This window comes from Perognathus longimembris, chromosome 28, assembly GCF_023159225.1.
Source record: "Perognathus longimembris pacificus isolate PPM17 chromosome 28, ASM2315922v1, whole genome shotgun sequence".
Taxonomy (NCBI): domain Eukaryota; kingdom Metazoa; phylum Chordata; class Mammalia; order Rodentia; family Heteromyidae; genus Perognathus; species Perognathus longimembris.
Window position 1 is genome coordinate 34,172,622 of NC_063188.1, and position 15,845 is coordinate 34,188,466.

The following is a 15,845-nucleotide window of genomic DNA, read 5'->3' on the forward strand; positions in this document are numbered from 1 at the left end:
CTCAAGTAGGGAACTGTTTCAAGTGAATAATCTTTGGTTTTACCAGACCCTTTCAGAATATTATCGGACCAGAGGGGTATATCTAGGAGGAAATGGGTGAAGTTTGGGTTTTATATCTCCTGTAAAGTAAATTGAAAAGCTGAAAGTGAGCATCCTGTGTACAGAGGTACATGTGCTAAGTGTCTCAGAGCCAGTTCTTTCAAATTCTGATCCTAGCATTTACCAATTGTTTGGGTGCTCTGACATGCATTATGGCTGCTTTTAAGCTCTCTGAGTATGATGTCATCATTCATTCATCATTCATCTTGTATGTTAATTGAACTGAACAGGAGGATAAAAAGTGTTGTGTCCATTTCAGAAGGTACACATTTGTCCTCAGTGGTGGATCTCTCTCTCTCTCTCTCTCTCTCTCTCTCTCTCTCTCTCTCTCTCTCTTGCCAGTCCTGAAGCTTGAACTCAGGGCCTGAGCACTGTCCCTGGCTTCTTTTTGTTCAAGGCTAGCACTCTGCCACTTGAGCCACAGCGCCACTTTTGGCCTTTTGTGGTGCTGAGGAATCGAACCCAGGGCTTCCTGTATGTGAGGCAAGCACTCTTGCCACTAGGCCATATTCCCAGCCCCTCTGTGGATATCTCTTAGGACACATACATTTGACTTTATGTAACAAAAGCTGGTAGTAGACAGCATGTTTATCAATCAAATCATCTTTGATGTAGTATATAAGTACTTAGTAGTTGCAGGAATCTCACAGTGGATTAATTTTTTGTTGCTAGTATATCAAATGACCTCAAGCTTTGTGGTTTAAATAACACATCTATTTTCTGCCATGCCTGGAGGGGAAAGTCTGACATAAGTCTCACTGGGCTAAAAATGAAGTGTTGTCCCATCTGTGTCCACCTAAGAAGGTTGTAGGATAGAATTTGTTTCCTTGCCTTTTTGTGGTTTCTGAAGGCTGCCTACACTGTTTGGCTCATTGTCCCTCCCTTTATCAAGGGCACTAACGCTGGGCTGAGTCCTCTCATTGCATCTGTCTGGCCTCTTCAGTTTCTTCATTCATGTGCATCTGAGGAAATACATGGGTCCCACCTGCATGATCCAGACTAATTTCCCTACTTTAAGGTCAGCTGATTGTCAATTATGATGAAATGATCATTTCATCCACAATCTTAATTCTTCCCTACCATATAATATAGCACATTCACAGTTCTGAGCAATTGCATTCGGACGTGGACATCTTTGGGAAGCTACACTATTCTGCCTCTAGTCCAGATGACATTTTATTACAAAGTAGAATAATTATGACATAAAGTAGAAAATTCATCTGTGTTGTTTTCTCTTCTCTTTTCTTTGAGTCATTCTTTTATGGTGCTGGGGATCCAACCTAGAGCATTGCATGCTAGTGCTCTACCACTGAGCTACATCCCTGGGCTTTGAGTTGTTGAGGCAGGATCTTTCTATGGAACCCAGCTTGCCTGGAACTTGCTATGTGGCTGAGGTTGAACTCAAATTCACAATCCCCAAGCTTTAGCCATCAAAATGCTGGAATTACAGGTGTGTGACACCACATTCTGTTGTCTCTTATGGTTTCCTCATATGCACTTAATCAGTTTAAAGTATGGCATACCTGACCATCTACCATTTCATAGTGGTACCTCTGGAGACTCATTTCAACTACCTAACCAATAATTGTTTCTGGATACCAAAATGCAACCTTCTAGACCCTTCCATTCATTAATACCATCTCCATTTACCCCACAATATAGTCTCACTTTGACATTATGCATCTCATCATGCAGTCTAGTGAATGTGGAAAGCACAGTTCTGACTGTTCTTGGGTTATGTGCTGCAGGCAACAGGGTTAGTCAAAACAAGGCAGGTGCACTGTGTTGTGCAAGACAGGTGTGAGGTGAGGGTGCACATATGCTCTTTCTCCTCCCACCCTGTTGCTAGCCTCCAGATCAAGCTCTTAGCTCTTGGCACCAAAATCCCCTCCTTATCTCCCTAGCTTCACACAAACCTTGCTTCCATGCATCTTGCATTCTGGTCCAAGGCAGCTTTTATTCTCTTACCCCTCTGCTCAAAGACCTGTAATGGATTCCCATTATTTGATCACATTGAATCTAAATTCTTTGGACTGGGCTGGGAAGCTCTGAACCAACTTGTTCTGCCAACTCCCTAATCTGCTCTCTTCTCTCATTTTCCTTTCCAGCCAAGCAACTATGCCTATCAACCTGCACATGTGGCTTGCTCATTTCCATGCTTGCTCCTTGCCTTTGAACACATCCCATTTGTCCCAACTAATTCATGCCTATCACTGCAAGATCCAGCTAAAACATCCACTTGTAGCCAGCCAGTATGGGTAAATTCTGTCCTATTCTTTGTTCCATAGCACACTAATCTATTACATTTATTTCATATTACCTTTTTCTGTTTTGCTTCCAAAAAAAGTAACAGGACTTATTTGTTGAGTACTTATTATTTGCCAAGTAGTTTACAGTTTCTCATTTAATAGAAATATAGGTGCTCCATTTTTCGATTAATAAGATTCAAAAAGGGGGTCTGGGAATATGGCCTAGTGGCAAGAGTGCTTGCCTCATATACATGAGGCCCCGGGTTCGATTCCCCAGCACCACATATACAGAAAATGGCCAGAAGTGGCCCTGTGACTCAAGTGGCAGAGTGCTAGCCTTGAGCAAAAAGAAGCCAGGGACAGTGCTCAGGCCCTGAGTCCAAGCCCCAGGACTGGCCAAAAAAAAAAAAAAAAAAAAAGATTCAAAAAGGTTTGAGTACTTTATTGGGGCCACATAGATAGGAAGCAATATGGCTGGGATTTGAACCTCAGTTGTCTGACTCCAGAACTCTGAAATATGCTTTGTGAGTCTTGTCTCTCCAGTAAGAGTGTAGTTTCTCTGGATCATTCATGCACATAACTGTAACTGCTAGATCACTTCTAGAAAGCACCATACTGCTCCTCACTCAGGCAAATACCCTTGGATCCCTGCTCAGCCTATTTCCTCTCAGACTTCTGGTAATACAGGTCTCAGTCATGAACTCTGAAACTAGTTGTAGCGGGGTGTGGTGGCAGACACCTGTAATTCTGGCAGTTTTGTAATCCAAGCGTTTGGGAGGCTGAAGAAGCAAGAGAATCATGAATTCAAGAAAGCCAGCCAGGACTGCCTAGTAAAACCCTGTCTCAGACAAAAAAAAGAAGAAAGGCCACGTGAAGGTGGCTCATGCCAGTAATTCTAGCTACTTAGGAGGAGGTGATCTGAGGACCAGTTTGAAAACTAGCCCAGGCACAAAAGTCTGAGAGACTCCATCTTGAATTCAGCAAAAAGCTGGACTAGAGGCATGGCTCAAGTGTTGAGGTGCTAGCTATGAATAAAAAGGTGGGAGTGTAAGACCCTGAGTTCAAGCCCTGGTACTGGTATGCACACACACACACACACACGCACACGTGTGCATGCATGGACACATACACACACATGCCCACTAAACAACTCCCCTAAACTGGGTGCACTCCAGAATCACCTGGAAAACTGGAAAAAATCTGGATGCCAGGCAGTACTTGCAACCAACAAAAGCATGGTTTCTGGCAGTAAGACCCAGAAATCCCTACTTTGTAGTCAATGTGAAAAGTCACAGTGACAATGTGAAAAGAACACAGGAGGCCATTTAGTTGGAAAGCTGAGTTGGAAAGCTGTTTCTCCTTTTAAAACCCTTTTATTTGTCAGAAAGTCACACCTCCCCTGAATGCCAGTCTCTGCTCCCCCTTTCTTACTGGTTAATTTGGCTTTTTATCCAACAACATCTGAGGAGGGCAGTAATCACTGGTTGTGGAAGTGGCCACAAGCCAATTAAACAGCACCAAGAAGGTTCCAAAACCAATTGGAATTCTGGGACTTGCAGGTGGTAAAATTAACATATTAAAGCTTTCTGGGTTTCCCAAATACAAAAATAAAGTAAATAATTTGTCTTTTAGAAACAGCAAACACTCCACCTCTTAAGCTGTTAACATCACATCCTCTGGTGAAATCCTTTAAGAAAGGAAAGCTGCGCCTAGTCTAAGTGCCTGCTGTATTACTAGGAGAGTTGTGGAGCGAACCATCACTGCCAGACTTTGCACAGGTTACAATGACTGTTTGCCAGTCTGAAGGAGCTCATCTGTGAGAGAGGTTCTGAAGTTCTGCAAGTGCCGGACTCAGGAAAAATGGGGTTGAAGCTCTGTATGCTCCCCTCCTCTCCAGGCACCCACCCTGGTTCTGTCCATATGCTCAGATCCCCCTCTTCCATGATTCAAAACGAGTCTTTCCCAACTGGTTACCTCTCTGCCTTCTTCCATCCCTCATTTGCTTCTATTCCTTTCCTACTCTGTCTCTTCTTGTTTTCTGTGCTGACACTAGGACTTAAACTCAGGTCCTGGGTGCTCTCCCTTAGCTTTTTTTTTTTTTTAAAGAAAATCAAGTATAGTGCTCTACTATTCAAATTACAGCTCCACTTTGGGCTTTTTGGTGGTTCATTCAAGATAAGAGTCTCTCAGATTTTCCAGGCTGGTTCCAAATACCATCTTTAGATCTCAGCCTCCAGAGTAGCTAGGATTACAAAGATAAGCCATTGTGTCTGGCTTCTCTCTCTTATTTTTGGTGGTAGTACTGGAGAAGGAACCCAGGAGCTTGCAAATTCTAGGCAAATACTCTACTACTGAACTCAATTTCTAGCCATTTGTCAAATTCTTTTTTGTGTGCCAGTCCTGGGGTTTGAGCTCAGGGCCTGGGCACTGTCCCTGACATTTCTTTAGAGCCACTGGCTCTACTACTTGAGACACAGCTCCACTTCTGTCTTTTTTATAGTTAATTGAAGATAAGAGTCTCATGAGCCAGGCACTGGCGGCTCATGCCTGTAAATCCTAGCTACTCAGGAGGCTGGGATCTGATGATTGCGGTTTGAAGCCAGCCCAGGCAAGAAAGTCTGTGAGGCTTTTATCTCCAATTAATCGCAGAAAAATCCAGAAGTGGTACTGAAACTGAAGTGGTAGACTTGCGCTAAAGGAGCTCGGGATAGTACCCAGCCCTGAATTTTTGCCTCAGTATTGGAAAAAAAAAAAGAGAATCTCATGAACTTCTGGGTGTGAAGCACTGGTGCCTAGCTCTGCCATAGTTGGTTTTTTTTTTTTCCAGTCCTGGATGCTTGAAATCAGAGCCTGGGAACTGTCCCTAAGCTTCTTTTGCTCAGGGCTAGCACTCTACCACTTGAGCCACAGCACTACTTCCAGCTTTTTCTGTGTATGTGGGTACTGAGAAATCGAACCCAAGGCTTCATGCATGCTAGGGAAGCACTCTACCTCTAAGCCACATTCTCAGCCCCAATAATTTTATTGTGAGACAGTTTCACTCACTATGTAGCCCTAGCCTAAACCTTAAATTTATGATCCCCTTGCCTCAGTCACCATAGGGCTAGGACCACAAGACTGCTAGGATTATAGGCATGTGCCATCATGCTCAGCTTTGTGAATATATTTTTCTATAATACCACATGAGAAAAATTGGGAAATAATGGTCTAGCAGTAGTTGTCAATTCTTCAGTTTTCCTGCCATGTGGAGAATACTAATAGGTTCATCTGACAATCCTAGGTGATTGAAATAGTATGTCCTAGAGGGCTGAGAAGGGAAGGGAAGATAAAGCTCAATGGGATCCAGGGGTTGAACCACTTCAAAAATCACAGAATCTTACTTCATAGTCTCAAGCTCTCTTTTTCATGTTTCCTTCTTTCTCTGTTTCATAAGCATGTTCCTGGAGAGAAACAGCCCCTCCAGAGCAGGGTTTACCTTGGCATCCATGATACTTGTCTCCACTCGGGCCACGCCCTGGTTCTCCCGGAACAGCTGGATCTTACTGATCTTGCTGAACTCAGACAGCACAGTGGTGAGGTTGGTTTTGAGGTCAATAACATGGCTGATGCCGTGACGGGGTCCCACTAGGAGAGTGGTGGCTGATTGTTTCTCGTCCTGGTGTCCAAGTGTGGCCAGCAGACAGCATTCCCAGAGAGGCAGGAAGAGCGAAGACAGGGGGCAACAGAAAAGAGACACTGTACTGGTTCTGCTGGGTGGGGAGGGGGTGGTAGAAACGTCTAGAGCACAGTATCAGGGCGGAGGCACTGCAGTAGCATGGTTAAGTGGACAGCAGCAGGGCTCAAAGTGGTAAAGGCGGTTCCCAGGCTTTTGGAGAGCCTTCTCCTATTAAGCCACAGACTTTCTGCTGCTGGCTTACAGGCATTTGAGGCCCTCACCTAGTTTTCCGTCTGATTAGTAACTTTGTGCCAAAGTTTTAACCTCCCCTCCCCAACAGCCCAAACTCAAAGAGATAAAGGAACTCTAATACATATCAAAGGTGGATTAGATGCTTAATAGAGTCTTCTGCTGGGTATAGGTGGCTCATGCCTGTAATCCTAGCTACTCAAGAGGCTGAGATCTGAGGATTGTCATTTGAAGCCATCCCAGACAGTAAAGTCTGTAAAACTCTTATTTTTAATTAACCACCACAAAGCCAGAAGTGGAGCTGTAGCTCAAGTGGTATATAGCCTTGAGCAAAAAAGCTCAGGGATAGTACCCAGACCCTGAATTCAAGTCCCTTAACCAACACACACACACACACACACACACACACACACACACACACACACACACACACACACAGAGAGAGAGAGAGAGAGAGAGAGTCAGAGTCTTCTCTCCCTAGGGGGTATTTGTCTTTTATTTTATTTTTTTTAAATATTTACTTATTCCATCAAGTTGATGTACAGAGGGGTTACAGTTTCATAGTAAGGCAGTGAGTACATTTCTTGTTCAACTTGTTACCTTCTCCCTCATTTTCCTCTGCACCCTTCCCCCCGGTATTTGTCTTTTAATAGATATTCCTGAATTTTATTTTATTTTTCTGCTGGCCCTGGGGCTTGAACTCAGGGCCTGGGCTCTGTTGCTGAGCCTCTCTGTGCTCAAGGCTAGTACTCTACCACTTGAGCCACAGAGCCACTTGTGGCTTTTTCTGAGTAGTTCATTGGAGATAAGAATGTCTCAGATTCGGGGGCTGGGGATATGGCCTAGTGGTGAGAGAGCTTGCCTTGTATACATGAGGCCCTGGGTTCGATTCCCCAGCACCACATATACAGAAAATGGCCAGAAGTGGCGCTGTGGCTCAAGTGGCAGAGTGCTAGCCTTGAGCAAAAAGAAGCCAGGGACAGTGCTCAGGCCCTGAGTCCAAGGCCCAGTCCTGGCCAAAAAAAAAAAAAAAGAATGTCTCAGATTCCTGCCTGGCCTGGCTTTGAGCCTCCATACTCAGATCTCAGCCTCCTGAGTAGCTAAGATTACAGATGTATGCCACCAATGCCCAGCTTTTTGAAATTTTAACCCAAAAGAAATGGGCATGGGCTGGGAATATGGCCTAGTGGCAAGAGTGCTTGCCTCGTATACATGAAGCCCTGGGTTTAATTCCTCAGCACCACATATATAAAAAGGCCAGAAATGGCGTTGTGGCTCAAGTGGCAGAGTGCTAGCCTTGAGCAAAAGGAAGCCAGGGACAGTGCTCAGGCCCTGAGTCCGAGCCCCAGGACTGGCAAAAAAAAAAAAAAAAAAAAGAAAAAGAAAAAAGAAAGAAAAAAATGGGAAATAGAAGTTTCTGCAATGGTAGATGAAAGGAAAAGGGATTTGAACAAGGGGCTTTCAATGATCTCTGTATTTAAATGGCTGTCTGTATGTCTAACAGACTGGATTCCCTTAAACAGTCTTGACATACTCTCTGGAGCCATCAAATCAGAGCCTTGTTCTGGCCCACCCTTCTGCCATTAGCATTACCCCTGGAACCTCTGTCTTTCTACAGCCATTTTGATAATGCTGCTTTCTATCCACATGCAGCTAGCAGGACTGAGTGCTCTCCAGATTCTGACAAGCACCTGGAGCCAATCAGCAAGATGTTTTGAATTTCCTTTCACCAGGGTCAAGGAGCCTGGTGCATAGTTGTAAGTGTGGGGCCAGCTGTGCCCCACAGGAGCTTTCCTGCTGCAGTGCCAATGTTGCACCTGCAGGGGGTGTTATGGGGGAAATCAGGAAATCTGGGGTAGGGACTGCCAGAGTATGTGTAAGGGCAATGAAATAGGGCGGGGGCTGGCAAAAGGCCCCGTGGGCCTACTGCATCCCATCACTTGTTTTGTGTGGCCCAGGAGTGAGGAATGGTTTTTATATTTTTAAATGGCTGGAAAGAAATTCAATATTTTGCAATGTGAAAAAAATATATGGCATTCAAATTTCTGTGTTCCTAAATAGCTACTGGCACAAAGCAATGCTTATTTATTAATATATTTTCTGTTGCTTTCATGATAAGATGGCAGGGCTGAGGAGCTGCCACAGACACCCATTTGGTACAACCATAAGGACCCCAAATCTTTACTATCTCACCCTTTTCAGAAAAAGGTTGCCAACCCCTAAAATAGAAGAGGAACACAGAGGAGTTACAAAAGGGGTACTGAAAACAAATGTAGTGGCTCTTGGTATCCATGAGGGTTTATTCTTAGGACCCCCCCCCCCCCCGCAAGTTCTAATATCCATATATACTTTGGTATGTATGTATCTATACATAATGTGTAAAAATACATCATTTACCTTGTCTAAATTGTGCATTTTATTATCTTTTTTTTTTTTTTGGCCAGTCCTGGGCCTTGGACTCCGGGCCTGAGCACTGTCCCTGGCTTCTTCCCGCTCAAGGCTAGCACTCTGCCACTTGAGCCACAGCGCCGCTTCTGGCCGTTTTCTGTATATGTGGTGCTGGGGAATCGAACCTAGGGCCTCGTGTATCCGAGGCAGGCACTCTTGCCACTAGGCTATATCCCCAGCCCCATTTTATTATCTTTAAATGGTTGTACAAAGAGTTTTCAATTCAATGTGTCAATTTATGAGTACAGTACATCTCAAATTATATATATATATATATATATATACTTATAATTTTTTGTGTCAGGGTTTCATTTCAGGATCTCATACTTGCTAGGTAGGCACTCTATCATTTGATTCATATCTCCCACCTCTTTTACTTTACTTATTTCTTCAAATAGGGTCTTACATTTAGCAATCCTCCTATTGATGATTCCTGTATAGCTGAGATGGCAGGTGCACGCCACTTGGTTGACTATAAGGGTCTTGTAAACTTTTTGTCGGACAGGCCTTTAACCACAGTCCTTTGGATTTCCACCTCCTGTGTAGCTAGGATTACAGGTGTGAAACACCTTGCCTAGCCATTATGTATGTATGTGAATTTGTGAGTGTGTATGTGTGTGTATTTAAGACAGCATATCACTATGTAGCCTAGGCTGTTCTTAAACTCATAACTTCCTTAGTGCTGGGATTATAGGTAGATAGGCATGCCCAACTCTCCTACACAGCTTTTCAAAACTTTTAAAGTTTATTTTTTTTATTGGTACTGGGGATAAAATTCAGGGCCTAACACTTGCTAGTCAAGTGTTCTACAACTTGAGCCATGCCCCCATCCCAGTCTTTTTGCTTTTGGTTTGTTTTTCAGAGAAATCTGCTTTTTACCCATTCAGTCCTTGGGTTGTGATCCTCCCATTTATTCCATTGAAGTAGCTGGGATTACAGGACTGTACCACCACATCTGGCCCCTCTTTACATGTTCTTGAGATTACTTACAATACCTAATATAGTGTAAATGTGGTGTTAATAGCTATTGCATGTTTTGGCTAGGGAATAACTACAATAAAAAACATATATATATATATATATATATATATATATATATATATATATATATTTAGTGCTGGCACAACTTTTCTTAGAATACTTTTTGGTCCACATTTAGGATCCCTAGATGTGGAACACTTGAATTCAAGTTCCTTCCTGTCCCACCTATACCCAAGGATGCCAACCAAGAGCTGCCCTCCCTCCAACTCACCCTCCCCATCACACCCTCCCCTACCACACCCTACTTACCAGGCCCACAGTGTTGAACAAAACGCCAGTGAAGGTCGGAAGTTCATTCAGAATTCGAAGGTACTGGAGCTTTGCTTGAATTGCAGAGCCCTGTGGAAACAACCCACCCTAGAATATGAGAAGACTCAGAAGCACAGGAAAAACAAATTCAGGTTATCAAAAGAGGAGTCTCAATATCAAGACAGACACCAGTCCCTAGGGTACTCTGTGGGAATGAGGAGGACCTGGGGTGAAACTTTCGGGGAAGGTTCCAGATTAGATTGTTCTCACCTCTGGCATTCTCCCGTTCCAAACATCCTAATCCTGGCTCTTAAAACATCCAGATAACTCATTTTGAGCTTGCTTTTAATTCTAATACTTTCTTTCAACTCTGATACCACTTCTCTATGCACTTCTTTTCTGAGATCCTCCAAATCCTTTGAGCCACTTAGGCACCGGCCATCTGGAGCTGAGGGTCTTACTCTGCTTTTTGATGAGTAGCATAACATCCCAAGCCTACTTTTCATCTGATCTTCTAGGCCTCTGTCAGAATTTATTTTTTATTTGCCAGTCTTGAGGCTTGAACTCAGGGCCTGGGCACTGTCCCTGAGCTTCTTTTGCTCAAGGCTAGCACTCTACCACTTGGTCCACAGCACCATGTCTGGCTTTTTCTGTGTATGTGGCACTGAGGAATAGAACCCAGGGCTTCATGCATGCTAGGCAAGTACTCTACCACTAAGCCACATTCCCAGCCCCTCTGTCAGAATTTCTAAGGCACCTGAGAGAGCTTTGACACTTGATTCTATCTTCTCACCAAGATAATCACCAGATTATTTTCCCTTTGCCCAATTCTCTCTCCAACTTCTCCACTCTTACTCTTTTGCTCTATAGCCATTTGCCTTGAAATTCTCTCCTGTGGGACAGGGACAGTCAGATTGTCTTTACTATAGATACTCTTTCTTCAGCTGCCTCCATCAAGTGTTAGCAGGAGCATCCAAAACTATAGTAACGTTTTTATTTTGGGGAGTTGTTGTGGGGCTTGAACTCAAGGCCTGGGCACTGTTCTTAAGCTCTTTTGTTCAACTCTAGTGCTCTACCATTTCAAGCCACATTGCCACTTTTGGTTTTCTCGTGGTTAATTGGAGATAAGTTTCATGGACTTTCCTGCTTGGGCTGTCTTTGAACTGTAATCCTCAGATCTCAACTTCTTGAGTAGCTAGGATTACAAGTGTGAGCCACCAGTGCCCTGGCCCTCAGTAACTTTAACGACAACTACTTCCTGCTTCAACTATGCTTCCCTTATCCTCCCCCAGGCCTCAGTATACAAGGTTCTCTGAACTGGCTCCTGTTGTTTTCCCTACCTCCTCTCTTGTCCCTGTTATACCCCTTGCCTTCTGTGTTCTTGCTTAGGGTAAGCCATCTGCGTTCCTTTCCTAGTACCACTGTTCCTCCTACCTCTGGGCTTCTGTACAAATGGATTTACCTGCACAGGAAAGTCTTACTTCCACTACCTACCCAACTAACATATGTAGACAAACTGCTAGCTATCTGTCCTTTCAAGACGAAGTTCTGGCACCAAATGCACCAGTTTCTGGCCTGTCCTTCCTCTCTCAGCCTGTGCTTAGTGTCCCTCCTCTGTATTGGGACTATTGTGTTGGGACTGACTTGTGTTTCTGCATTAGACTGCCTGATTCTTGAGTTGAGATCAGGCCTTCTTCTGCTTTGTATATCCAGGCTCAAAAATAAAATGCTAGTGGTGGAGACAGTGGTGAGCACTGGTGCTCTCAGCTGAGAAGAAAATAATGTGATTAAATATGTGCAGCAAGGTGGGAATGGCTTAGCTTTCTGAGGGGAATCTGCATCTTCAAAGAGAAGCTAGATGGCAATTCAGGAAATCTGGAATAGGTGAAGTATACGAGGGGGATCTGTCCATGTCCTGCATCTACATCTCTGTGCAGATTCTAGCACTTCTAACTACCCCTCTAGCCTCTGAGGTAGGAAGCTTAAGTACATGGAGCCTCAGCAACCTAAGAAGGGACTGCAGGAGAGGGGTCCTTCATAGGCAAAGGGTGTGTGCCCAGAGTAGAGAACAGCACAGTTTGGTTTTGGCCATCATGTTTGCCCAGAGATCTATTCTGCAGATTAGGCCTTGACACATCCTCCACCCAGACCCAGTTGGGCATTCATGTTCCAGAATTCCACATCCCAGGACTGATGAAATTGAAAAGTAGAGCAGTTATTTCCATGGAAAGCATGTGTCTCCCTGGGGGAGACAGGGCATGTGCTCAATTAGCACTGATTGGTGAAAGGATAGGGGAATGATCTGTGATTGGTCAGATGGCATTGAGGACCCCAAACTTGCTTAGTGACATTCTACTGAGTTGTGGCTAAGAGACTCTCTTGAGTTGTGACCAAGTCCTCTTTATAATAGCCCCGTACTTCATACCAAGCCAGATGTACACCTGTGTCAAAAAGTAGGGATCCCCAGAAAACTATCAGACACCCCCAGCTTCAGCAAGGCCTCTGGCCTCTAGTGCCTGAACACAGTGCCTAATGGCCTTTAGGTACCTTGGTGCCGCTAGAAGGATGAGTTTGGTGAGCCTTCAGTTGCTGTGAGAGAGATTTCCGAAGATTCTTCTCTTTAATGCCCTGCAGGAGGGATGGGGGAAGAAAGGGTTCTAAACCCCATTCTTTCCTAAAAGCAAAACAAAAGGAAGAAGTTAGTGAGAGAGCCAAGTAGGACAGAAAGAGGAAGATAGTAAGACAAACTGAAGCAGAGTGGCAGACAGACAAATAGGGGACAGAACATCATTGCTTCTCTGTGGGAGCTGTAGCTGTAGGCCACGACAGTCTAGGTGTGAGGACCTCCGATTCTCACTCATCTGGCATGCATACTTTTGTGAAATGCATAGCAGAGCATGTTCTCCCTATGCAGCAATCTGTCCCCCACTCCAAAGGGTCCCCCACAACTCACTCCACATTTTTGAGTGAGATCTTCTGACTAGGCCGAGTAGCTGAGACAGTGATATAGATGTGGAGGGCAGCAAGGCCCAAAAGCATCTCTGGCTTGGGGTCCATTCCAAAGCGTTCTCGGATAACATCATTCCGACTCTGTGAGAGAGGGCAAGCCAAATCCATAAGTTAAAGGGAGACATTTTCTTCCCACCCCCATCTAGCCTTTTATCACCCAGAAAAGAGTCAGGCATCATTTAAGGCAGGAGACATCAAAGAAATGAGGAAGGGAAGAGCTAACAGAGGAGCTTTGGGTCACAGAGACACCATTTGCTTCACTCAGCAGGTACTGACAGGTGCACACAGAGGCAAGGCCCAAGTGGGCAGAAAACTCAGTTCACTGCCCAAGTGATACATAGCACTGCTTTTCTTCTTTCCTCCTGTCACAAGAGACCTTCCCATCTTTTTTCTTCAGGGACCTATTCTCATCACCCCACCCTCCCAATCATACAAGGCTCTTCTACTACTTCAAATGGGAACAAAGAGAGACATTGGGAGGGGCTTTCCTTGGAGCTCTTGCTCAGAATCCCAGGGTAAGATAGATTGCAGGGATTGGGCAGATATTATGTTCTCTGAGGTTTGAAGGACAAACACATTGATGAGTCACTCTCCCCTACGCTGTCTTAGAGGTGAGGTTTCCTACAACCGATGGCCAAATGTGTGATAACAAAACAAACCCACAAACAAATGACAAAAAAAGCAAAAACAAACACCACCACCATCACCAAAAACCTATGTTTCCATTTCCTGGAATTTGTTTTGATAAATAGTATTTTAAATGTTCAGAGGACTTATGCTTTTGGGTTTTCCCCCTTAAAGAGTATCTTTCTTTGGTCTCACTGTGTGTCAATGCTTAGATTCCTGTATAAGTTATCATATCCCAGTGCATTTTAGATCTAGTCTCCACATATGAGACAAAACATGCCATTTGTCTCTTGGAGCTTGGCTTACCTCACTTAACATGATTTGTTCTAGGTCCATCCATTTCCCTGCAAATGACATATTATTCTTTGTAATGGATGAGTAAAATTTCATTGGGTACAGGTACCACATTTTTTGGATCCACTCATTTATTGTAGTTCATCTGGGCTGTTTCAATATTTGGCTACTATGAATAGTGTGGCAATGAACATGGATGTGCAAGTGTCTTTATGGTATCCTGGCTAGATGCCCAAGAGTGGTATGGCTGGGTCCTATCATTTTTTAGTGTATATTAACTGTACCAAGGGCTTTTAACATGCTATTTTTGGATGTGCTTATATTGTATTTTGATCATAATAATCCTCTCTATGGCTTTTCTGCCCCTACTCTCTCAATCCCCTAATTTTTTGCCAGTTCTAGAGCTTGAACTCAGGGCCTGAGCACTGTCCCTGGCTTCATTTTGCTCAAGGCTAGCACTCTACCACATGAGCCACAGCACCATTTCTGGCTTTTTCTATATATGTGGTGCTGAGGAATTGAACCCAAGGCAAGTACTCTACTACTAGGCCATATTCCCAGCCCCACTTAATTGTTTATTTTTAATAACATTTTTGTGTGCTAATAGTAGGGATTGAATCCAGTGTCCCATGTTCTCATTCAGCTTTCTCACTTAAGGTTGGCAATATACCACTTGAGCCCACCTCCAACTTCTAGCTTTTTGGTGGTTAATTGGAGATGAGCATCTCATGTATTTTTTTTTGGGGGGGGGGGCCTGGGTTGGTGTTGAATTCCGATCCTCAGCTATCAGCCTCCTATGTAGCTATGATTATAGACATGAGCCCCCTGAGCCTGGCTACCAATCCCTTATTGATCAACAGATTACATTGAGATTCTTTATGGATACCTGGTACCACAATGAAAGTCAACTAAAAAGAGATCATACACCTAAATGTAAAACTTAAACTGACAAAACTTATAGAAAAAAATAAAGAATCATTGTGACCTAGAGTTAGACAAATATTTCAAGATATGACAGTGGAAACACTGTCCATAAAAGAACAAATTAACAAACTGGACTTCATCAGTATTCGAACATCTGCTCTGTAAAAGATTGTTTAGAGACTGAAAAGGCAAGCTGCAGAATAGGAGAAAATAATTGAAAATAACACATCTGACAAATGACTTGTTTCCAGAATAAAGAACTCCTAAAATTTGATAATAAGAAAACAAACAACCCAATAATAAATGCTGGAAAATTATTTGGACAGACATTTTACTAAAGAAGATGCACAGAAGTTATTCAACACTGTTATTCACTAGTGAAATATAAGTAGAAGCTACAATGAGATGTTACATAGTACTAGAATGATTAAAGTAATATTGTCAGTATCTAGTATTGACAAGTATGTGGAGACCCTGGAACTCTAACACGTGACTGATAAGAATGGAAGATGGTACAATCTTTGGGAAATGCTGTTGCAGTTTCTTTCACAAACTAAAGAAGTAGCTGGACACCAGTGTCTCACACCTATAATCCTACTCAGTAGGCTGAAATCTGAGGATTGAGGTTCAAAGCCAGCTGGGGCAGAAAAGTCTCTGGGAGATGCTTATCTCCAATTAACCACAGAAAAACCAGCAGTGGAGCTTCTGGCTGAAAGTGGTAGAGTGCCTGCCTTGAGCACAAGAGCTCAGCAACAGCACCAAGGCCCTGAGTTCAAGACCTATGACCACCACCACCAAACAAGAAAACAAACAAGAAAAAACAAACCTAAAGAAGTAAGACAGGTGCTGGTGGATCACGCCTAGCTACTCAGGAGGCTGAGATCTGAGGATCACAGTTCAAAGCCAGTCTGGACAAGACCCAGTTAAATACCAAAAGCAACAACCACAAAAAGCCATAAGTGGAGCTGTGGCTTGAACAAAAAACCTCAGGGATAATACCC

At 43.7% G+C, this 15,845-nt stretch overlaps 1 protein-coding gene across 1 annotated transcript in view; it reads right to left on the bottom strand.

Moving 5' to 3' along the window:
* The window catches only part of Frmpd3 (FERM and PDZ domain containing 3), a 145,123-nt gene that overhangs the window by 22,125 nt on the left and 107,153 nt on the right, over positions 1–15,845 (bottom strand). The window contains exons 9-12 of the mRNA XM_048336119.1: positions 12,944–13,080; positions 12,538–12,664; positions 9,991–10,080; positions 5,824–6,003 (exon numbers count right to left, since the gene is read on the bottom strand). Coding sequence (XP_048192076.1) covers positions 5,824–6,003; positions 9,991–10,080; positions 12,538–12,664; positions 12,944–13,080 — 534 coding nt within the window. The remainder of the gene's footprint in view (positions 1–5,823; positions 6,004–9,990; positions 10,081–12,537; positions 12,665–12,943; positions 13,081–15,845) is intronic.